Genomic DNA, 24,857 nt, shown 5'->3' on the forward strand with positions numbered 1-24,857 from the left:
AAAGAAACCACAGATGGGGGGAAAGTAGTAGCACAATGGATTTGAGTTATAAACAGCAACCGAGAAAGGCTCTACCATTACTATGAAAGGGAAAAATTCTCTAGATTTGGTATAAAGGCCACCTTTGCTTTGAGCAAGTTGGAATTATTTTGGGCGTTTAACCAAAGGTATCTTCTCATTCACAAGGTATATTCATCATTTCATCTAAGTTCTACACACATAAAAAGGAGATTCCATAAATGGAACTTGACTATTTTCTTTTACCAAGTGGAGCAATCCCGAGTAACCCAATAGCCTTCATGTAAAGTTGCCAACTCCTCACAAATTTACAAAGGAAGTAGTTCACAACAACAAATTGGTATGTGTTTGCAATTTTAATGCTAGCACCGAGAAAAATCATATGAATCTTGTGGTGACTTACACGAAAACATTGTAGCCTCTAAATATAGGATAATGATATGACCTATGATCTTCTTTTTTGGAGACCTCCTATGAGAACATGAAACACGTCGAAAAAAGAAAAATGCTATACGTTAGACGGTTGAAAAGATCCAAACGGTCAATTAATGTCCCTAACGTAGGATTGAGATTGAGAGGTCAGGATTGTGTCTTCTACCTCTCGGCAAATTTCTTCTTCCTCGCGTGTTTTCCCGCCTCTCATTCACTTTCTATCATGGCGGCTCTCCGCCACAACTGCCGTGCTAACATCTCGTTCTTACGCTCCATGGGTGCCCCGCTTGCCGCATGCAGGCACCTGCGACGGCCGGCGATGCTGCATTCACAAACATGTATGTGTGAAAACACTTTGCAATTTCAGTCGCCTAGAGCATAGGACTTGTTGTGAATAAAGATGTATTCTGCAATAGTTAAAAGAGAAGAAACAATTTTGAAGAAAATAGGGGGGCTAGAGAGAAAATAGGTGCCCATGCGCTCACGCCCAATACCATGGCTTCTCTGGCGCTGTACCTTTCAGCTTTATAGTCTGCCCCCAAGCAAATCCTCCACTCGCGCAGCCAGGCTCGCCCACTCTCTCTCTCTCCTCCGCCTCCTCTCTCACTCCTCAAAACTCTCTCCCTCCCCTGAAAATTCTCCACATACTCTGGTTCTAAGTGGTGGTGGCATCTCGCTTAGGCGAGATCCTCCTCCCCCGGTTTTCACTCCTCTGCTCCACACAAGTCGCCTACTTTCCTGCAATCCTCTGCTGAGCTCACAGGAGCAGGGGGGCCATTGGAGGAGCTCAACTCAGCACCACCTCGGACTCGATCGGCACCGGCTGCTGCGAGATCGGCCAGGTAGCTCCGGTTCTTGCTGAATTCCGATTTGTTCTGGGTGACCTGGTGTGATCTGAGGGGGAAACCGGGAAAGTGCTGAATTTGGTTCCCTTATCCTTCTCCGTCCCAATTCTGCCGTTCGAGAATTGCCGTTCACGGCATGTGGTGCTTTGATCTGTGAATTATGATAAACGAAAACACCTTTCTTTCTCTTCTGTTAACCGGAAATCTCGGCTGAACTGTAGTTATGACACTGCTTCGAGTTCTTAAGCTGAACATGGTTTAGCCGTTAATCAGTCCTTATTTCCTTTTCTCTCTGATGATGAATTTGGGAATTAGGCACTAGTTTTCATCTAGTGATACTGCTCTTTTCATTATTTTCTGGAATAACCCAATTGCTAATCTAATACTGCTTCCACACTGTTTTGCGCGCATAATTCAGGCGCCCTGACCGCGCCGCGATGTATCGGGTGAAGAGCGAGAGCGACTGCGACATGATGCTGCAGGACCAGATGGACTCACCGGTGGCCGACGATGTGAGCAGCGGCGAGGGGTCGCCTCACAGGGGTAGCGGGCCGCCCCTGAAGAAAGGCCCGTGGACGTCGGCGGAGGACGCCATCCTGGTGGACTACGTGAAGAAGCACGGCGAGGGGAACTGGAACGCGGTGCAGAAGAACACCGGGCTGTTCCGCTGCGGCAAGAGCTGCCGCCTCCGGTGGGCGAACCACCTCAGGCCCAACCTCAAGAAGGGGGCCTTCACCCCCGAGGAGGAGCGCCTCATCATCCAGCTCCACGCCAAGATGGGGAACAAGTGGGCGAGGATGGCTGCTAATGTAAGTTCTATGCCGATTCCTTCCTCTGCACATGACCATGCAGTTCTTTACCGAGTTTCCAGAATTGATTTCGTTCTTTGGGTCCGCACGTACGTGCAGTTTTTAATTCAAGATGTGGATTTCTGTACTTAGGAATTACCGTTTCGTGAAAAGTAGTAATGGTTTAGTTTGCGTACTATTTCGTTTCATGCATTCGGACTGCACTAGCATGTTCATGTTGCTTTACCGTTACTGTTCGGTATTAACTTAGATGGTTTTATAGTTTAGTTCAGTAAATGCCATCTTCTGGTTTAAAAATTAGACCTGGTAACTTTCGTGCAGCAACCTGCTCAAATCATCCTGGTATCAAGATCCTGGTCCACAAAATTAGTTCACTCCTGATCTGGGGCACCAAGAAAATGATCGCTTTCAAATATCTTTTTTGGTTTGGTTTTCAATTCTATATGACTTGTCATTGTTACTCTTTTATGGATAAAGACATTGTTGGTAGTCATATTCAAAGGTAGGAATACTTCACCTAAGCAGCAAAGATAGCTACCGCAGAGGCTGACTCTACTTTCTTTGTCACTAAAAGCATGTTGACCTTGCTACTAGTTTTTCTTTGAATTTCAACAATCAACTGGAAGGGACACTCAACACGGCAATTGTGTCTTATCTCTTATCAAACCTACATCTTGAGACTTAGGTAACTCATATTCTCATGTTAGCTAACTCTACCAATACTAGCCAGACTGTCTTTGTCTGAAATACAAGGTGCCTAAATTTAGAACTTGAGAGTTCTCATGTTCTTGTGTTTTGGAAAATACGCTATTGTGTTTTGAAACATTTCATATGCCTTATCATGTGTGCATGTCTCTAGTAAGTTCCTATTTTCATCCTGAATAATTTTAGCCTTTATTTTTTCTATTTGTCATCATTAACCTTGAGCACCCTTCTCAGTTGCCAGGGCGTACTGACAATGAAATTAAGAATTACTGGAACACTCGAATAAAGAGATGCCAACGAGCTGGTCTTCCTATCTATCCTGCTAGTGTATGCAATCAATCTTCAAGTGAAGATCAGCAAGTCTCTGGTGATTTTAACTGCAGCGAGAATATATCGAATGATCTTCTGAGTGGGAACGGTCTTTATCTACCAGATTTTACCAGTGACAATTTCATTGCTAATCCAGATGCTTTATCCTATGCACCACACCTTTCAGCAGTTTCAATAGGCAATTTGCTCGGCCAGAGTTTTGCATCAAAGAATTGTAGCTTCATGGATCAGGTAGACCACTCAGGGATGCTGAAACAATCTGGCTGTGTGCTCCCTGCATTGAGCGACACCATTGATGGCGTGCTTTCCTCGGTGGACCAATTTTCAAATGGCTCTGAGAAGCTCAAGCAGGCTCTAGGTTTTGATTATCTCAATGAAGCCAATGCTAGCAGCAAGACTATTGCACCTTTTGGGGTTGCACTTTCTGGCAGCCATGCCTTTTTAAATGGCAACTTCTCTGCTTCTAGGCCCATCAATGGTCCTTTGAAGAGGGAGCTCCCTTCACTCCAAGATACTGAATCTGATCCAAATAGCTGGCTCAAGTATACTTTGGCTCCTGCAATGCAGCCTACCGAGTTAGTTGATCCTTACCTGCACTCTCCAATAGCAACCCCATCAGTGAAATCTGAGTGTGCATCACCAAGAAACAGTGGGCTTCTGGAAGAGCTGCTTCATGAAGCTCAGGGACGATCCGGGAAGAACCGACAACCATCTGTCAGAAGTTCAAGTTCCTCTGCTAATACACCATGTGAGACTACTACGGTGGTTAGCCCAGAGTTTGATCTCTGCCCGGAATATTGGGACGATCATCACAGTTCTTTCATCAATGAATGCGCTCCTTTCAGTGGATATTCATTCACTGAATCCACTCCTGTTAGTGCCGCATCACCTGATATCTTTCAGCTCTCCAAAATTTCTCCTGGTGAGTACATATAATTCGCTGACCCTTTCTAGTCATTGACACCCTTTCTTTCAGTTAATCACTTATTCATTATCTAAAAAAAATTGCAGCACAAAGTCCTTCAATGGGCTCTGGTGAGCAGGCAGTAGAGCCTAGACATGAGTCGGCAGGTTCACCTCATCGTGAAAACCTGAGGCCAGATGCACTATTCTCTGGTAACTCAGCTGATCCTTCCACTTTCAACAATGCCATCGCAATTCTACTGGGCAACGACATGAACGCCGAGTGCAAACCTGTCCTCGGTGGTGGCATCACGTTTGGTTCTTCCTCATGGAGCAACATGCCAAATGCATGTGAAATTTCGGAATTCAAATGAATTCCCTGCTGCTCCTTGTAACGCTGAACGAAGTTCTCTTCTTGCCGACGTTCTTGCCTATTGGATTGAGGTCAATGCCTGGGAACGCTTCATTGATTGTGACGCTGCATTACTGACAGAGACCCTTTGAGGGCGTGCAGGTGCAGCAGCTACCAGATGTGATGTTCTTCATGCGACTAGTCCTTTTGTCGAATAAAGCGCATGGAGATAAGCCGGATATTTACTTTTGTTGCTTTCTATTAGAGAACCGTTTTTGTCATCCCTGTGAACTGGATTCTGTTGGAAATGCTTCATGATTTTTGTTTGAACAATTTAATATCAGTTATTTGATATTGTTTCCGTGTACTATCTCTAGGATACATTTGCATGTGGTAGCAATTTACTGAAACATACATTGCTGCTAGCATATCATTTTCTGCAGCTTGCATAAATTGATGGTTTTTTAGATGTGCATTAATTTGCAATGTGAAATCGAAAAATAAATGCCTGTATAATATTTATGCTCCAGATTCAGTGAAAGCACCAATCTTGCACCGCCAGTTTTGGCTTTCGCTGCCTTTGCAAATCTGCTAGCTTTAGCTGGTGGCTGGAGAAAAAAAGCGAGGATAAGACGCCACGTGACGAATGATTAGGGTTGCGACATTGTGGCTTCAGAGTTGGAACCCAAAAGATGTATCATCCATGGCACGAGGAGGTCGCGACACTGCACGGTCGCAAACGCCATGTACCTAACTTCTCTGATATCAGTTCTTGCGTTGGATTCGTCCTTTTAGGTGCACAAGATCAGTTTCTTTTATTCTTCGTTCATTCTGTGTGCTGCACATCGATCATTTGGGCATCCTCGTACTTAGTACTTACTAATTTTATTGCACTTTTCTTGTCATTGCGCCTCCGAGCCATACCTAAGTTTTTTCTTTTCATCATGCAAGCACTAACTTTTCTTCAGCTACTACCCTTCGCACACTTGTCAAAGTCGCGAAGACTTGTATTTCTCCTTATTTAGATGAGAAGGATTACTCCAAGCATTTTAGTACTTATTTCCCCTGCAGATTTAGATCCATCTTCCCTATATAGAAACAGCCCTAGCTAGTACTTCATCGTGAAGACACCAACCCAAACCCTCTCAGAATCCATTCAGCAAAGGCGCTCGATTGCCTCAGAATTGGTGAAGGCTAGTTGTGCACAACAAAACGTCACTGAATTTTAAAAAATAATGATTTCAGTTGAATAACATTAGCACCCTCCCTGTGACTATTTAAGCTCTGATCGTCAAGCACAGAGAGTGTGCACAGCAAAACGGCAATGCATTTAATAAATGTTATTAAACTGTGAGCTCGGATTGTTGAGACAGAAAGGTACATTGGCAAACTTTTGTATAGTTAGCACTGCAATTATTTTGTAATCTCGGAAGACGGGAAGAGAAATGAAAAAGGGGTCTTATTAGTTATTTTATTTTATTTTTTCATGGAAAGGAAATAAAAAATCAATAGACATTCGAGGAAAGAAATCGAATAGAATGATGTTCTACTAATTGACGTCACAACTTTTGCTTAGTTCTGCACTAGATTTATTATGTTTTTATATATTTTTGTTACGGAAGAGAAATTTTTTTTTGGAGATGCAAGGAATTGAACCTCATACCTTTAACGTGCACTTATAATGCTCTACCAATTGAGCTAGATCCCCAACTTCTGATTAATTTTTTTATTGTAAATATTTTATATTTTTTTTACGAAAGAGAAATAAAATATATTGCACATGAAATAGAAATAATTTTTTTTGCTGGTAATCTATGAAATTGAACCCTACCTTACGTATGATAATTATCTACTAGTCGAGCTGCATCCCAACTTTCATTTTTTTCACCCTCTAATATTTACATTTTTGTAAAAGAAAAAAAATGCAATCAAATAAGTTTTATTGAGGATGCAAGGAATCCAAACCCATACCTTTATCATACATCATATCAATATCTACCAATTGATAGCTAACTTTTTATTTGATTTCGAGAAATAAATATTTTCATACTTTTCCTATATGGGAGAGAAATTAAAAAGAGAGAGAGACGCGGGGGATCGAACCTACCTTTGTTTCAAGCTTCAAGAATGGCAGCAGCGGCCTACGAGACTCGCGCGCCATGGATGGGTGGATGCAATGCCCCGCCGCCTCCGGACGCACGGTACGCACCAACCGCATCGCATCCGTCGTCAGGCCGTCACGCGATGCGCGTGGCATGATTTCGGCGTGAGCGAGGCCGCCCAGCGCCCACGACGGGCGCCACCGCCGCGCACGCCGGCTCCGTGCACGCGCACGCAACGCACCCGTCCCTGCGGCGCACCGCACCGCGCGGCCCGTCGATTTCCCCGCGCGCGGCGGCGGACGGCGCCCCGACGTGCCGTGGCGGAGGTACTGCGGCAACAGCGAAGATGCCTGCTGCCCGCGATGCTGGCGTCTGTCCGAGCCCTGATCAGCAATGAATCGATCAGCTTCTTCGGCTGTTTGGAGGTAGGGGGTTAAATTTTAGCTCCCGTCACATCGAATGTTTGGATACTATACAAAACTAATTACACAACCCCTAGGCTAAATCGCGAGACGAATCTATTAAGCCTAATTAGTCCATGATTTGACAATGTGGTGCTACAATAACCATTCACTAATGATGGATTAATTAGGCTTAATAGATTCGTCTCGCGATTTAGCCTAGGGGTTCTGCAATTAGTTTTGTAATTAGCTTATGTTTAATCCTCCTAATTAGTATCCGAACATCCGATGTGACAGGGCTAAAGTTTAGCCCCTCCCTCCCAAACACCCCCGAAATGTACAGTACAGGCGGTTGATCGTTGCTCTCTGCAGCTTCTTGAAGATGTCCTTGAACGGGCAGAGATGTCAGGTTCCAGGATCTCCTTTTTTTATATTAATATATGTTTCTTAATAAAAATGGATTCATGAAATATTTTTATAAAAAAATTCTGAAACTTTGGTACCGTGTTCAGTCAATGCACGCATGTGGCTTGTCTCCTTCACAGTTTCAGGCTCTCAGCGACACGCGACACCCACTCCCTGACTCTCTTGAGGTCCAGTTTTTCTCAAGGACGACGGAATCACGCGTGGTTTGGTTGGCCCTGTCTCTAGCCTAACTGCGTGCTTGCATGCATACTAGTACATGTATAGCTCTTTTTTGAAGACAAACATGCACGAAAAGTCTGCGCTCTTGCTCGAATTGTTGGCATCAACGTGTGCAGAAATATAGCAACGGTGCTTTCTGCTTACGAATTTCTCTGTTTATTTATAATATACGCGTGGGTTACTAGGCATGCCACTGGTGGATAAGGTATGGGCAAACCCACTCCTGTTCACACCCAAATTCATATAATTATTATCCACTCCTTACCCTCCCAACCCCACCCGTATCCAATGGATAATTAACTTTGTGCTATATATATATATATATCCAATTGATTAATTGTAACCTTTCCATTTCTAATGGGTATATAATTTTCTACCCATCCCCTTTCCATTTGAAGTAGGTATGGAGAAGAGGGTATGGATACCCAATGATAGACCTGGGTTATTCTGCCTGGAGAGATCAAGCAGGTTTTGACTTGTGCACCTGCACCTGGTCGGATTTAGGGGGTGTTTAGATTTTTAGTCCGAACTAAAATTCATATCACATCGAATATTCGGAGGTTAATTAGGAGGACTAAACATGAGCTAATTATAAAACTAATTACACAGATGGAGGCTAATTCCCGAGACGAATCTATTAAGCCTATTTAATCCATCATTAACACATGTTTACTGCAACACCACATTGTCAAATCATAGACTAATTAGGTTTAATAGACTCGTCTCGCAAATTAGCTTCCATCTGTGCAATTGATTTTGCAATTAGTCTATATTTAATACTCCAAAATAGTATCTAAATATTCACCACATTGTCAAATCATAGACTAATTAGGTTTAATAGACTCGTCTCGCAAATTAGCTTCCATCTGTGCAATTGATTTTGCAATTAGTCTATATTTAATACTCCAAAATAGTATCTAAATATTCACCACATTGTCAAATCATAGACTAATTAGGTTTAATAGACTCGTCTCGCTAGCTTCCATCTATGCAATTGATTTTGCAATTAATCTATATTTAATACTCCAAAATAGTATCTAAATATTTAATGTGATAGAAATTTTACCGGATCGCTGCACGGTGACAGAGACAGTTCTCTGGTCAGATCGATCACCGGAAGGCTGCCGTCAGCCCCCAAGTTTCGAGCTCTAATTTCCGATTTTTCGACCGCACGTCCATATATGTCAACGAACGGGTGAAGTACTGAACCACCGGCCGTTCAGACTGATTCAACCCTTACGGCCATGAAAGCAGGGCCACGAGATTTCCTGACTAGTGACTACCAACCAGTACGTCACGTATGGATGATGAATTCAAACAATTTTTTTTTTTGGAATCGACGTGCAGTACAATGCTTGGCTTAAGCACAACTGGAGGTGCCACTTTGCCGGGCAGATTTGTCCGCCAGCAGCAGCTGATTCAGGCAACCATACCCGGCATCTGTCGCTGTGCGGTGTGCAGTGCCGCTAAAGCGAGCGAGATCGCGAGATGCGAAGCACAGTGACCTTGCCGCCGGCCTCCGACAGCGGGAGCCTGCGCCAGCGCACCCCCGAAAATTCTCACCGCTGTCGTGGTGTCTCATCGCTCCTCGGCGGCCCGCGCAGGCAGTGGGCCCTACCTGGCCCACCTTCTGTGACTCTGTCGCTGGGCCCCGCGTGCCAGGGGGCCACCACCGTCAGCCGCACGGAACCGTCACCGTCGCCCCGGGGCCCGAGCGGCGAAGCGCGGAAGCCACCCGCGCGACAACTGTGCCAACGCAGACGCAATAGCGGGGCCCACCACTCCCCCGCCCCCCGCTTTCTGCTGCTGCTACTGCCGCCGCTTTCCCTTTCCCACCCCCCCTCTTCTCTCCCCTCTTCGGGCGATCACCATCGCCATCGCCGCCGCCGCCCACCCCGTCCCGCCGCGACCGCAGCCGAAAGTGGCGGGGCGGTAGTCCAAGGCCCCCCACTACTCCCTGACCTCCCTGTCCGCCTGCTGCTGCTTCTCTAGTATCCCGCCGCACGGATACGCGCGCACGTTTCGCGCATACGCCACCTGCTGCTGGCTGGCTTTGACCTCGGGGGCGATCCCTTGCTCTCCTTGACCCGGCCCTCGCTTCCGTTCCTGCCTCAGCTGCCGGCGCTGGGTCGCTGTACGTCGCCACAGGGCTCCGGTTGTCCGTTTCTTCCGCTCCTTCTTGGAGTTTTCTCCGGCTTCCGCTCGCAGCTGCTGGCTGCTGCCGAGCTTCCTGAAAGGTACGTTACGCTCCTTATTACCATCTGATTCAACTGGTGGGTTGTAGTTGATGAGCCTGGGATGGACTATGGGTTAGTCGATCTCGCTTCGCTGATATGGGGATTTGGGCCATGGTGCTGAGTTGTCGGCAGTGAAGATCTGTTTGCCCCTTGCTTGATCGGCGGTGAAGGTGGCGATGTCTCGGCTGTTTGAGGGCCAAGATCGGGTTTCTTTACCCCTCGCCCTCGGATTGGGGATTAGGTTTTGATCTCAGAACTAGGATCGTGCCCGTGCATTGCCACGAGCAGCAAAATATTTATATTACAAAACATAGAGTATTTAATAAGATAATAATAGTGTGAAAATAAATTTAAAGACATATTTAATCTAAAAACGTAGTCACTGTATTAAACAAAGCTAGATGGCACGGAGGGCAAGCAGTGTTATCCAATAACCTTTGAAAGAATGCACACCACATCCAAATTGGATCAGCCAGAAAGTAATTTTACAAAAACTTTGAAAGAATGCACATCACATACCGTTTGGATCAGCCAGAAAGTAAAGTTTAAACAAAAAACCTTTGAAAGAATGCACAGCACATCACATTTGGTTAATGGTCATTTGCTCTTGTCCAAACATTTCATTAATCACATGTTCTGCAAATAATCATATGAATCAGGACAACAAACTTCAATCATATTTTATTTGCAATCCTTAAAAGTCTAGTAATAATGTAAAATTGTCCCATCAAACAGAAAGAGGGCAGGGAATATGTCAAGGACTGTAACTCAACTAAAACATTGCAAAAATTAGCATATTCATTTTTTATACTGCGAAGAAACAAGTGTAAGTAAAAGCAAAGATAATGAGCTAATAAAAGTTCAAGCTACCTGCCTAAATCAAAGAGGAAATACGAAGTATATGGGATGGGGATAGCCAAGTTGAATGTCAGGTAGGCAGCACCGGTCATTGGTCGGCAAAGAAGCCTATACATGTGTATGACTCATGAAAGACCTGTTGTTGAGCACTCCATCATCATGGGCCTGCCTGCCTAGACACATTGCTTCTTAACAAGCTGCAAAAAGATGTATGGAGTAATGTTTTAGAATCTACCTTAATGCAACCATAATATGTAACCATGGTTTCATTTCTAAAACCACTACACAAGATCAAGTAAACATGTGTATCATGCATGGTTGTTCGGTAGAAAAATGGCTAGTCATATTTACATGGAGGGTAAAAGAATGTAAGAACCAATAAGAGATAGAAATTAGCTAATGATTTCTTAGTGATTCCTAGAGTTTCATTAGAATGTTGCTTTTTCTGATGCAAATACATTTCTTAATGAGCAGAAAAAATGACATAGTTGGACAATGATCCATTTCCCCAGGTAGATAGATCATTGTTGCTTCTTCTGAAAACTGAATAACCATTTTGCATGATGATCCATGGTAGTCTAAGAAGGAATACCGCAGCTGCAAAAGAAGATATGTGCATACTAAAAATTGTAGATTCTGAAAAAAAGGAAGAATTATAAAAAATATTTGGATAAGCAGACATGATAACATTTTTTTTGTCAAAGTTGCTATCTCCCAATTTCCACTCCATGGCTTCACCCATGCCTGACAGAACAAATAAAAACCATTACACATAACAAACCAAGGGATGCACTTATGAGTAATTGAAGCTAAGAGTGAAAAACCAAAACAAAGAAACATCACCTGGAAGCTGACTGACAGGAATCATTTGAGTTAATGAGTTAAAAACATTCTAGACAAAAATTTTCAAATCAGTGCTTTCCATAGGAAGATCATATATCAGGAACCTTTTTTTTGCGAGAAATATATAACAGGAACTTGAAAGATGCATCTACTGATTTTTCTATACAAGTTGTACCATAAATTTTTAGAATGATAACTCAACAAAAATAGACATCTAAATCGAATCTATATGTCCAACCAGAATTTTTTCAACAACTCCAATATACACTATCTAAGTTTTCTAAACAATATTGCGAACAGGGCAATGCTGGAACAAATAAACAGAGGAACAAACCTCCCATATCTGGTCGACAAAGCATTATCTTGGCCCATGATGACCATCTCCAACAGCAATTTTTAGAGTGTCTTGTCAATCTCGAATATCACTACAAAGAAAAAAAGATTCTCATCAATACAAAATAAATTCAGCTTAATACATCCGAAGTAACCTGATAGGTCCATTTCTGCCATGTGAATTCTCTTCTGCCCCATTCAGGCCATCCAGTGTCACGGAACCTAGAATTCCTGCATTCCAAGTCTCAAAATGTTCTCCCACATTCTGCAGCGAACGCTAACAGAATGAATCTCAAGACACTAAGTCAGATAAATGAAAAGAATTTCCCCACATCCTCCCTGCTGTAACCAAATGATACCTATGTGAGCTCATATATGTAACCAAATTATCAGCATTATTATTGTAATATAACTGGCTTTTGGACATAATTATTGTGATTAATAATTCAAAAGCTGTGTATAATTGATAAATTGGAATTGTGCATATACAGTCCTATTGAACTGAAATAAAGGCTCTAAAATTCTTTTAAGCAATATGGACATGTTGCAACCATGGCAAAAGGTTTCCAACTTGCATGATAGTCGCACACCACCATACAGTTCATGTTTCAATGAAAAATAAAAGAAATGGTGGGAAAAAAGAGGGGCAAAAATATGAACTGTACCAGAACTAATTAATAATTAGAATGCCTTGAACTGAACAAATTACCCAATAAATTAGTGCATCCTGAAGCAGCCATTGGCTTAAATCTAACATACAAACATTAAGCTGTTGATCAATGCTGCAAACAAATATATATGCTACATTTGTAATCATGTCAAAATTACATATGATGGCCAGATTAAGAAGCAGGATGAATAGTGTACCTAAGCTTCGGGCCTAATCTCTACCTCAACAAGCAGAATCATGGAGCCCACATCATTTCCCTACTGTTCCGTGGAGGCCGGGGCAGGCAGCGCTCGCTGGGCACCTCTGACGCGGATCCAGGCAGAGGAGTCCGCCCTCCATGGATCCACGCAGAGAAGATCGCCCTCCTTGGATCCAAGCTGTAGAGCTCCATGGCTTCACACGCTGCAGCCGACTTTGGCCCCTTCGTCGTCGTGTGCTGTTGGCAGTTCAGGAGCGGAGAAAAAAAAAGAAAAAAATCAGCTAAAAAAGAATAATGCAGAGAAAAGAAAACAGCACATATATGGAATAGCTTAAAATTGTGTAGTACTGTTTAAGTGATAGATTAACCAAGGCATTATCCAAATTCCACTGATAAAGATCAGATGATCGTGTGTTGTTTAGTACCACTCATCCTATCAGGTACACAGTGGTTGAAGCCTGCAAACCTTATTATCCAACCATGACCAAATAATACAATATGACCTCCTACAGCTTCGCTGGCTAGGGGAATATGTCAGGGGTGAACTTCTGCGCGGCACTTATGCTCCCCTTGATCTTAATAGCTCCTCTGCAGAGCAACAGAACTCATCAGCAAAAAACTCCCAATTCCCAAATATCCTGAACCTGAATGAAAAAGCAATGGCATATTTTTTGTTCCCCTAACCGGATAAATGCAATCTGCGGGTTCGTCTTGCTGCTGGTGATTACAAGGAAATCGTTGTCGGTGAAGGAGATGGTAGCATCCGGCTTCCCCTAGTTCAGACCTACATATCAGAATCAAATCTTTCAGAATACCGATCCGGCAAAGGACGACGCAAAAGGACAGACCTTTGGTGACCTCGCCCTTCTTAAGGACGCCCACGAAGATCTCCTAGTCAACGCCAAGCTTCTGCAACGCACAGCACCGAACATGAATTCACGAATCAGGAAGCCCGTCGATCTGGCCGGGGCCAGCGAGGGCAGCCGATTAGTTGAGGGCTCCTCTTCTACAGGCTTTTCTCGTGCTTGGCCTTGTGGAGCTCCATGGCCTAGTCAACCAACATCTCGGCGGTGAGGCCGAAGCACTGCTCCTTCCAGTAGGTGCTCTGATAGATCTTGGAGTGCACAATCTGCTCCACCAGGAGGATGCCGGGGACGCCACCGTGAGGAGGTGCGGCGGGCACAGCGCCGCCACCGCGGCCGACGGCGCGGACCCGTGCAGGCGCGTGGTGGCCGTCGCCGTCGCCGCCGCGGACGTCGAGTGGTGGTGCGCCGGCGTGAAGTGCGCCCGCTTGGACACTCGCAGCGGTCCCAGTCCTCCCGCGCCGCGACCACGACGCGGCAGCGGCGTAGACAACCGATGGGTCATCGATCGAGGAGGGAGCGGAGGAGGACGGCTTGGAGGCGACGGACGACGGGGTTGGAGATGACGGCGCCGGCGGGGTTCAAGGCTACGGACATTGGCTTGTTTTGGGGGGGGATGCTAGGGTCGGCGGCGCAGGCGAGGCGGCGGAGGCGTGGATGCGTGTGGGATGGTGGCGTTGGCGGAGGCGATGGCGGCGTGGAACTGGGGAGGCAGGCAGAGGGACGGCTCGGAGGGGTGGAGGGGGATTGGACGGAAGGAGATGCTCGGGCGAGGGCCACGGATCGGAGGCGCACGACGTACGGCGAAAAAGTCTGAATCGGACGGCGCCAATTGCCTCTAGCGCGGGACGAAGTCTAGCGGAAGGAATGACGTACGAAAAAATTGTCTTCCTTTTGCTTTTTTTAGGAGTAGAGATATGAAGCTATCAGCGATGATCACCAGAATACCAGATCATCGCTGATGATCTGGTGATCAGTTTGCAAGGCTGGACTTGTGCTGTTTTGTCGACAGTGATCTAGTAATCAGCCTGTAAATTCAAGGTCTGACTTGTGCTGTTCTGTCAACAAGTGCGAGCTAATTGCGGTGGACATGCCTTATGCTTGTGCTGGGCTATTCCTGTTCGGCTGTTCCTGTTTGATGAGTCTCTGTGGATCTATTTGTGAGGGTGGTGGATAGCAAATGTGTGTGACTAGTTTCATTAGATCAAATGAATAGCGAGCATCTGCGTTAAGTTTTGAGATGTGATTAGTTTCATTAGATCAAATGAATAGTGCCATCTGCGTTAACTCTTGGAGAAAAAAAGAGAGCCTGAATCAGCTTGGTTTTAACTTGCAGGGTAATTTAAACTTGGGTTTATTAAATTAGCATAGCTTCCAAGTTCCTTTGTATCTATCAATTAATCGAAACACAGCCACTTTGTTCTACTCAACTAACAACTTCTTTTTCATTATGCTTTTGGTAGGTTTGTGTTGGAGGCTAAGGGGTTTACATGCCATGGCCCTTGAGGCAAAACAAGCAGCTCTATGTATCAAGAAAGTTTTGAGGTTGTCTATTAGAAAGGGCTATAGATTTGTTTCCGAACACCCAATCCTCTTCGGTTTTGGTGTTTTGCTCTATTTATTGTATAGATCTTCACCAGGGTTCTTTGCGTTCCTGCTTTCTTCTTCACCTGTAATTATATGTACTACTATTCTTCTCGGAGCTCTATTGAGTTATGGTGAAATTAATCTACCTGAGGCTAGTGAAGATCACAAGGGCACTCCAGAAATCTCAGCTTTCAAGGTTGGAAATTCGTCCAGTGATATTCACTTTGAAGCAAATCAGAGACTTTCAGTGCCTGAATTTAGGGAGGATACATCAAACTTCAAAGAGAGGGGAATTAAACAGACAGTTTCCTTCGGAGAGAGGGCTAGTGAGCATATTGATCTGGATGATGATGTCCCTCTTTTGAGGAAAGCTGATGAAGAAGATGAGAGAGGTGACCTGCGAAACATACCTAGAACACTAACACCATTTCCTTCTATGGTCAATCTTCGCCAAGAGTCTGGGATCAGGGAGGACTTGATCTTTAATAAGAAAAGGGAACCAGAAGGTTCATTTTTCATACAAGATAGGGCTGATGGGCATACTAGCTTATTTGATGTTGCCCATCTAAGTGTTCTGAATGACAAAGATACATCCTTTGGTTTGTTTTCATCCAGTGAGAATGCTCATAAACATGTTGACATGGAGGAAAATCTGAATCAGGATAGAGTTACAGCAGCAGCTAGCAAAGAGCGAGATGTCTCTGAGAAGAACCAAACTGAAGAGCTTGCTGAAACTAGTAAATCAGCCTTTTCTATTTCTATTCACCAATGGGAAAAGACTGACAGGCTTAATGTTGATACTAGCAATGCTGTTGAGGACAACTTGCTTGATTCCTCTCTTGGCTCACCATGGGCAAGAGTTAGCAGTCAGGATGGTTCATCTGGTTTTGACTCTGATGGGGCTGAGAGTTCTTCTCCGGATGCTTCTATGACTGACATTGCTCCAGTTCTTGATGAGATTGACCCACTTTTGGGTGCTGATTCTGCTCGTCCTGATCCCATTCCCAAGGATGATTCTGACACTGATTCTCATGCCTCAGAGGATCATCAAATTGATGATGATAGTAACGATGAGGGTGGTGACAATGATGCTAAAGATAATGTGGAGGGGAAGAAGGATGATGGGAGAGAAGCTGCATTTCTTTGGACAGCTGATGATGAAAAAAATCTGATGGATCTTGGGTATTCTGAGATGGAAAGGAACCGCAGGTTGGAAATTTTGATGGCTAGGCGGAGATCAAGGAAGAGCATAAGATTTGAAATCGACAATAACCTGATTGATGTCGACAGTAATGGTGCTGGTAGGAGTTTAGATGATTTGTCACGCTTCCGTGCACAAGTACCTCCTATTGCAGTGCCAAGAAGGAACCCTTTTGATCTTCCTTATGATTCTGAAGAAGCAGCAATTCCTGGCTCAGCTCCCTCAATTCTGCATGCACGGAAAAACCCATTTGATCTTCCCCTTGAACAGCCTCATGACAGTGGTGTCCCTGTGCATGATAATTTAAATGCTGGAGAATCTGGGACGTCACCTCGTCGTGACATGATCTTCAGAAGGCACGAAAGCTTCAACTTTGGAAGGACGGATGCAATCCAGGAGAGGCGTTTTTCTAGACTCAGGCCATATTTTGTCCCTGAAACTGTGGAATGGAATGCGAGCAATTTCCAAAGACAGTTCAGCGATAAGAGTGAGTCTAAATTGAGCTCTGTAACTGAATCTGATGTGGCTTCTTCAGTTGCTGATCAGGAGGATCACAAGGACCATGATGAAAAGGATTTACACATGGAACACGAGTCACCTGCTCTTGTGAGACAGGATAGTGACCTTGCGGATGTTGGAAGTGACTGCTCAGATGGAATCAACTCCATAGATGTTGAATTAGACAACAGTGACATCGATGACCGTGAGATTGCTTTACATCATTTTGTCTTTGAAAGATCGCAAGAAAGGGAAGCACATCTTGCCTCAACGAAAGGAAAGGGTCATGAAGAAGATTATTCCAAGATGCCATTTCATCCAGTTCCTGACTTGCTTAGCTGGGAAGATGGAGATGGTAAGCAAGTTTGATTGGACTACTTTATACTAATAGCTCAATACTTGTTTTTTTCAAATTTTTATTTGAACAACCTCCCGTTATGCAGGTGACAGCATCCTTGGTGCTAAACCTTCTTTCCAACTTAACACAGAAGAGAAATGCTCAGAATGGATTTCATCCTCCAGGCCAACTGTGGAGGGTGAATCACATTCCAGGGACCTTCCGAAGTACCTTGACACTGATGTGGCATCAAGCTCAAATACAGTTGTACTTGGTGCAAGCAATACAGCTGAGAAAGATGGAAATGTTGATCCCATATCCTATTCAAACAATGAAATGCCATTGGATAACCTGATTCATGGGTCTGTGGAGCTGCCTTCTGAACTTGTCACAGAAACATTGCCAGTCATATCTAGGGATCTGCACCCTATCCCTGAGGAGAGAGTTGTTGAGAACTTCAGCATGCAAGAAAAGCATGAAACAGCAATATTTACTGAATCAGATGCTTCCTTGACTGGCTTGCATGTAATTGAAGAACACTTTGATGTTGGATTTGACAAAAGCCTGAGCTCTGTTTCCTCATATCCTCGAGCTAGTGATGCCATCCAGTCTCCATCAAGTGAACATGCAGAAGTCTTGAATCCCTTTGTTTCCATGGCTGCTGAACCAAACAAGGTGGATATAGGTGACATGACCGACGAAACAACTGTAGGATATCTACTTGATTCTGATGACGAGGCTGGTAAAATCTATCCCGAGCCTATGGAAGAAAGTGGAATTGATGAAAGTTTCCTGTCTGAATTGGACACAGTGGGAGACTTTGGAGTAGAACCAATGAGACTGGATCAGCGGGTTCCAGATCAGGGTTCCCATGATGAAAACCTGACCAATGGTGTTGCTGCAGATTCCATGATTAGCCCTCAGACTTCTGACAATGTCAGCTTGACCATGTCAGAACCCAGTGCTGAAGACTCCAGGGAGCAGTCTCCAGTGGTTGATGACCTAAATGGCCCTGAATTTAGTTGGTCCTTTGGAGCATCTCATGGTGACCCTGAGCAGACTGTCTACAATCCTCGGAGACGGATCCTTGAAGCAAGCCCATCTGAAGCAATAAACATGGAGTTGAAGCCACCACGCAATGAGTCAGAAGTGCCTTCTGATGATACACCATCAGCAGCAATCTTAGCAGCTGCATCAAGTGAACCGGAGATCGCTACAAATGAGTTAGTGACAACTACAACCAATCCTGAGATGACGATTCTAGATGCGAAATCTCTGGAGGATATTGAGACTGCCTTTAAACTAGTTAGTGATGGTGTGGTTTCTGAGCCCACCATGGACACTGAAATTTTACACACCTCAGGTGTTAATGTTGATTCGGAGCCCAAAGAGAGTGGAGAGCTCCATGTCATTGATGCAAAATCTGTGGATGACATTCATGCTGCTTTCAAGGAGCACTGTGATTCTGTTGTGAATAGGTCTGCAGAATCCACAAAGCAGGATGCACTTACTGAAGCATTGCATCCCGAAAGTCCACATAATGTCGGAGATGCTGGGGATGCTTTAGCTGTGGAGAGTAAAAGCAATATGGTTTCTAATGAGGCAAAGACTCACGATGACATTGATGCAGTGTTCAGTAAGGTCTCTGATAGCAGTGCCAAGAGTACTGCACAAGCGGTGGAGTCAGAGGATTATCGTGAAAGAGGAGAGGAAAATGAACATCAGTGAATGCTACAGAGTTGTCTGAAATGGAAAAAATAGAATGCCATCAGATGTATTACCAAGTTCGAGACAAAAATGCTCCTTCATTGAAGTGCGAAGGAGCTGCCAAGTATTGATGGAGCGCTCTTGTTTAGCATCAGGAGCCTGCCACTGCCACTGCCACTGTGCATATACTTCACAATACCCAAAATACAAAGTTTTGATGTAGATTTTTTTGTGTGAATGAATGTGTTTGTTTTAACTTTCTTTTTCTCTTTCAAGGTTTTGGCGGGTTTGTTTTAGTTTGATTCCCCCCTCCTTTGGCTGTAATTTGAAGAGGTGTACAAGTTTTGCCCAGACACTTCGGTTTGGTGATAGGGAGATACAACAATGTGTTTGTACCATGTGGTTGAGTTTCTGTTGTACTATTTGATTGAAACTGGTGGAGATGGCAACAGAAGAATTACAAAAGCATCTGTTCACCTTCGATTTGAGTCTCTCAGACTGCTGCTGTTCTTACAGTGTATAGATCTTCAGGGTCACAGCATTCCATCTGCATATTTGTCTGCTACCATACCTCATGGTCATGGACAGTACGCTCAGAACCCTGCTGCAACTCGACAGAGCGTCAAGTATCAAAAAAAAGAAAAACTCGACAGAGCGTCCGTGTCTCTCAAGAAAATCTTGTTTGACACGAGTTTAATATCTTACAGGATCGCTATCGAAGCATTCTTTTGTTGCGTGGGCATTATCTTTGAGCCTTGACAGAATAATTAAACTGGTTTATCTCTGGATTGGCAGTGTGGACTAGCACTATCCGTAGACGTGCGGGCGAAGGCTTTCTCCGTGCTGCCGGCCGCGCGAGAGTGGGGCGCATTACTCGGGCCTTGGTCGCTGGTGCGAACATTCCTGGCCTGGGGCACCCTGACCTGAATCGTAGCAGGAGCATTTGACTGCAATCAGCTCCCTTGTTAACTGAGATTTCTTATTGAGCTGACCAACTGGACATGCTGCTTGTTTATTCAAGTACACCTTGAATATTTAATGTTTATTATAACATAGGAGAGTGGCCTTCCTATACATTTAAGTTTTACTTTTATTCTTTTACCCTCATCTTTTCAATTTTCTTACATGTTTGATTCTTTTATAAATCTCTACAGGACCAAGAAGGTGCAACACTGATGGTCTCTGCAAAATTTGTTATCCTGTCTAAGCGCAACATCTTTCTTCAATTTGAGGAGGTAATATTCCTTTTCGAAAACATCTAATTATGATTATCTGATTTAAAAAGTTGCAATGGAAAGAGTTGGCATTTACATAGCGATGCATTTAGTCTGCATGTTAAAAAATAGGCCTGAGTCATGGGGTACTGGCTTGCTAGGTAGCGTTGTATCAATAGTTGGGTTACATTACCAGTTAGCACTCTCCATGATTTAATTCACATGCAAGATGATGCTGTATTACCAGACAACGAATCACTGGTAGACTGAGACTGATTAGATGATGCACACAAGTCATTTGCAATATTGGGACATTCTTGCATTATTTTTTTTTGCTTTGTTTGCTTTAGTCTCTTGTTTTCTTTGACAATTAACTAATTAAGACTTTCAGGGTTTTTGAGCAAATGCTGACCTTTGATATGGCTATTGTTTTCCCTGTACTGCGATGCCTAAACTTTTGGCACTTGTCTTCTGACCCAAACTCACTGTTTCAACTCTTCAGCCTTCTTGAATAGAAGAGAGATCCTGCCCTCTTTTGTTCCAGAAAAGAAAAATCTATCTTCTTTTTCCTTTGTAACCTTGGTATTTTAGTGTTAGTTGCTAATTTGAACTATGATCCCTTGTTTCGCAGGTTTCTGTTGAAAATATCAAGATTAGCGAGCAGCTGCAAGCACTAATAGCTCCTGCTATACTTCCTCGGTCATTTTTGAGCCTTCAGGTAGGCCAGCCTGTCAGCTTATATCGAATAAGTGACTGTTAACTTGTGTATTACCCTTGATTTGACTGGTATATTGGTTTCTCATTCTTGGTCATTGAAAATTACAGGTATATCTAGGTGTCATTGGTTTCCATTATACAGTTCTGAATTCTGTAGTATTGAGAGCTGCTGGTTCCTGCAGCATGCTGCACGTCATCATTTTTGTTGTCTGCTGCCAAAAAAAAATGAAAATTGAAAGTTAGTAATATTTAGGATAAACTTTTGCTGTGTCTGTTACTTTGTTGTAGTTCTCTATCATCCACTATTGGACAAGTGTTTCAGGTTTTAATGTAGCAATCCAATTTTTTTTCAAAATACGGGCCTTTCTTTTATTTATTTTATATCGGACTTGTTCATGCAGATATTGCAGTTCCTTAAAACCTTTCGAGCTCAAGTTCCTGTTAGTGGTCCTGAAAGGTAATTTTCCATGCTAATTATTTTTCTTCATTTCATGTTCCCTGCCTTTTGTATTTACCAAACTGAATTGAATGTCAGACGATCACCTGGTGGATTATATTATCTTTCTTACCTTGACCGTGATATGCTGTTGGGTCGTTCGGTTGGTGGTGGGGGGGTATTTATTTTCACAAGAGCGCAACCTCTTTTATGAAGGTTTTCTGATAACCAAGAGTATACCATCTGACGGGATGCCAGCTGTGAGCTTGCCCCTAAAGCTGTTAACTGGAGCATGAACGAGGCCAGCCCATCACCTGGTTACGTGTGCTGAACCTGCGTGGTCCACTGTCAGGCGCGTTCTGGGCTGTGCACCAGCTGGCCAGCCGCCGCCGCCGCCGCCGCCCAAATGCTTGGCAACGACAACGAGTAGGCGCTACAGCTTGCAACAACGTTGGTAGTAGCAGTAGCAGACTAGCAGTCGCCAGCCATGCAGCTCATGCTGTGGCACCTTGGGACGAACCTTCACCGTGAAGGATCCGTTCAGTTACCGCGTGGCACTGAAACGGATAAGCGTGCAATGGCCCACGGTTCGCTGCGAAAGCCAGGATCACGGATTCACGGGATACGAGGGGGACTCGACGCGACTTGTGAACACGCGCTGCCTTGCCGTGCACCAAGCCCCAGTGCCTGCCCGGAGCCCCCGGATCAGATCAGTCCAAGCCGGTTCCTTCGTTTTCCACAGACCCACGGCCGCGCCACGCCGCGACACGGTTTCAACTGTTCTACCCCTGGACGCCACCCGATCGCGTCGCCTGGGCCTCCGCGCCCACGCCACCGTATCCGTATAAAACCCCTCCGCCCCGAGACCTTGCCGCCTCTCCCGTCTCTCCCTGAGTCCCCCGTCAGCTCAGCTCCAGCTATTCAGCTCTACTGCCTCGCACGTCCACCGCCTCCCCGGTCGACGCCGGCCGCGTCGTCACTCTGAAATCCCCCAAGAAACCGAACACATCTTGACATCAAGAAGAAGCATCGCCAACCACGAGCACTAGCAGCCACCAGCTAGGCAAGGTACGTCTCCATCTCGAACTCATCTTTCGATTGATTCGCCGCTGCATTTGCGCGCGATGAGCACAGGTTTTGTTGGGGGCCAGAAGTAGAACTGGGTCAATTTTGTCCTACCACACATCCTCTGCTCGTGATTGAAATGCTGGGTTTTCTGATCGAGGGTTATGCCAGTTTTGTTCCATAGCTGCTGGCGGTTCTCTTCCGATGTGGAAAGATCGTCCAACGGCGGAATGGCAACATGCCGTTGTTCATTTCGAAGAGTTTATCCGGGCTTCTGCTCTCGATTTCCTTTTCTTCATTTTGAGCTAATACCTTTCCTTTTCAAAAATAAGGAGCGATTCAATATTTGACTATTTGGGGGGATTAATTTTGTTTGGAAGCAACCAAGGACTTCCAAGAGCACACCGCACTTGATTTTCCGAACCAGCACACTGCATTCTCAATGCTCTTAGAAAAAAAACACGGCATCCTTTAAATCTTTTTCAGAAAAACCGAGTCACACCCTGTATAATTATGAATTTATTGTAGGAGTCTATGATTCACACCGTTCATGAACAATCAATACGTCTTTATAATCCCGCGCGCCGGTGCATGCAGATTGATTCCGAGGAGCAACCCATGATGCACGGGAATGGGCACGGCCGCGTCCACCCGGCGGCGTCCAGCTCCGACTTCTCCGGCGAGATGAACCAGTCGGTGTCCGCGCCATCCTCCGACCCTTCCTCCAGCCCGCTCTACAGCTTCCACTTCGAGAAGCCCGTCCCGCAGCAGCCGCCGGCGGCGAAGCCCGGCGAGTACGTGGTGCAGGTGCCCAAGGACAAGGTCTTCCGCGTCCCGCCGCCCGAGAACGCGCGCCTCTTCGAGCACTACACCCGCCGCGCCAAGCGCCGCCGCCGCTGCTCCTGCGTCCGCGTCTGCACGTGCCTGCTCGCCGCGATCCTCGCGCTCGCCGTCGTCCTCGCCGCGGCCGCTGGCGTCATGTACCTCGTCTTCAGGCCCAGGCGGCCGGCGTACACCGTCCAGGCGCTCGCCGTGTCGGGCCTCGCCGGCGTCGGGAACGCCTCTGCTCCTGCCGCGTTCTCGCCGGGGTTCGACGCCACCGTGCGCGCCGACAACCCCAACGGAAAGATCGGCGTGCACTACGAGGGGGGCAAGAGCCGCGTCTCCGTGTCGTACGACGGCGTGCTCCTCGCCGACGGCGCGTGGCCGGCGTTCTACCAGGGGCCTCGGAACGTGACGGTGTTGGTGGCGAAGGCGAAGGGGTCCGGGATACGGTTCTCGCAGAGCGTGCGCGGGCAGATGGCCGCGGCGGAGCGGCTCCGGTCGGTGCCGTTCGACGTGGACGTCGAGGTGCCCGTGCGGCTGCAGCTCGGCAGCGTGAAGACGTGGGCCGTGCCGGCGCGGGCGCGCTGCACCGTGGCGGTCGACAGGTTCACCGCCGACGCCAAGGTGGTGTCCACGTCGTGCCACGTCAAGGTGAGCCTCCTGTCCTGGAGCATCTGAGCTAGTGGCTTTGTCATCAGTGCATTAGGAGAGCATTTCTTGGCTGTGCCGGGATAAATTTTGCTCCTCGTTTGTAAGTTGGTTTGATGGAGTAATACGGATCATAACATCCGTATTGTGCATCCTGCGAAATTGTGTTTGGGCTGTTGATTTGACCCTCTGTTATTCTGCTCAAGACGTGTTGGCATGCAGTTGCTGTGTAACCCGAACAATGCTGTTCAAAACAGGCAGTGGACGTGTCATAACTGAGTTGAGGCCTTGGTGAAATGTGTTGCAGTGGTTACTACACTCTCGTTAAAACTGACAGGTGATGCACTTCGAGGGTTCTTTCTAAATGGTGTTGTTGTCATTACTTTTCTCTTAACGAAATATGTGTTCAGTCAAATCTGTTGGATGGATAATTGGATATCCAAGATGAGCACTATCATTTTTCATGAATGTTTGTTAAAACTACCAACTTCATCTAACGGTTGATTTAAACCTCCAGTTACAAAAAGGGAAAAAAAGACTTGTTTTCAGTGCTCCTATGATCTAAACTGTCACTGGTTTTTCACTTTTTCTCATAAAATTCGAAACGCACGAGTAGGTCGTGGATGGCTGGATGCCCCTGCCTGCTTGACACAACCAGAGGTCCAGAATGTCACATACATAACTTGTGTACTCCTTTTTTTTTAAAACGTATATAACTTGTGTACTCCTATGTCCTGCCTTTGCAGTCACAAACACTCTGAACCATGAATGCTCACACAGGCCGCATGACAAACTTGAACATTCAGCTACCATCAGTACTCGGTACCGCGGACGCTCTCCTCAGGGAACGCGTTTCTCTGACATAACATCACGTCACGGTGTCGCTGACAAACTTGAACATCACAGGTGACTCCGTGCCAGCTACTTCACTTGACCCCAAGCGTATGATCGACATTCGACAACAGCATATTCCCTTATTCAGTGCAGAGGCAATATCCAACATATCAGAAAAAAGCGAGTTCCCAATAATAACCAATAAAGAAAAGGAGTTCGTAGCTTTGCCTGGCAACGCGATCA

The 24,857-nt window shown here is 45.4% G+C and overlaps 4 protein-coding genes across 6 annotated transcripts; all 4 read left to right on the plus strand.

The window, feature by feature from the left end:
• The first annotated feature begins 986 nt into the window (after positions 1-986).
• On the plus strand, positions 987-4,748 carry LOC117858789 (transcription factor GAMYB). The gene is made up of 4 exons (XM_034741920.2): positions 987-1,292; positions 1,714-2,104; positions 3,044-4,061; positions 4,151-4,748. Exons 2-4 carry the CDS (start codon positions 1,733-1,735, stop codon positions 4,414-4,416), a joined length of 1,656 nt encoding a protein of 551 aa, XP_034597811.1. The 5' UTR covers positions 987-1,292; positions 1,714-1,732; the 3' UTR covers positions 4,417-4,748.
• A 4,620-nt stretch (positions 4,749-9,368) lies between these two features.
• Positions 9,369-19,356, plus strand: LOC117854995 (uncharacterized). Its single transcript, XM_034737262.2, has 3 exons — positions 9,369-9,779; positions 15,009-17,186; positions 17,275-19,356. Exons 2-3 carry the CDS (start codon positions 15,041-15,043, stop codon positions 18,894-18,896), a joined length of 3,768 nt encoding a protein of 1,255 aa, XP_034593153.1. The 5' UTR covers positions 9,369-9,779; positions 15,009-15,040; the 3' UTR covers positions 18,897-19,356.
• Positions 19,357-19,993: 637 nt separating this feature from the next.
• On the plus strand, positions 19,994-21,537 carry LOC117854997 (probable plastid-lipid-associated protein 10, chloroplastic). 2 transcript variants are annotated; one of them, XM_034737265.2, is made up of 4 exons: positions 19,994-20,110; positions 20,721-20,807; positions 21,208-21,263; positions 21,342-21,537. In XM_034737265.2, exons 1-4 carry the CDS (start codon positions 20,051-20,053, stop codon positions 21,454-21,456), a joined length of 318 nt encoding a protein of 105 aa, XP_034593156.1. In that variant the 5' UTR covers positions 19,994-20,050; the 3' UTR covers positions 21,457-21,537. The 2 variants fall into 2 exon arrangements, with proteins under 2 accessions (XP_034593156.1, XP_034593157.1); XM_034737266.2 differs by having other exon boundaries at positions 21,459-21,517.
• A 519-nt stretch (positions 21,538-22,056) lies between these two features.
• LOC117854996 (NDR1/HIN1-like protein 13) lies at positions 22,057-24,077 on the plus strand. Of its 2 annotated transcripts, XM_034737264.2 has the most exons (2): positions 22,057-22,310; positions 22,905-24,077. In XM_034737264.2, exon 2 carries the CDS (start codon positions 22,926-22,928, stop codon positions 23,808-23,810), a length of 885 nt encoding a protein of 294 aa, XP_034593155.1. In that variant the 5' UTR covers positions 22,057-22,310; positions 22,905-22,925; the 3' UTR covers positions 23,811-24,077. The 2 variants fall into 2 exon arrangements, with proteins under 2 accessions (XP_034593155.1, XP_034593154.1); XM_034737263.2 differs by lacking the exon at positions 22,057-22,310 and having other exon boundaries at positions 22,899-24,077.
• Positions 24,078-24,857: the final 780 nt, after the last annotated feature.

The sequence above is a fragment of the Setaria viridis genome, chromosome 5 (assembly GCF_005286985.2).
Source record: "Setaria viridis chromosome 5, Setaria_viridis_v4.0, whole genome shotgun sequence".
NCBI classification, from domain to species: Eukaryota; Viridiplantae; Streptophyta; class Magnoliopsida; order Poales; family Poaceae; genus Setaria; species Setaria viridis.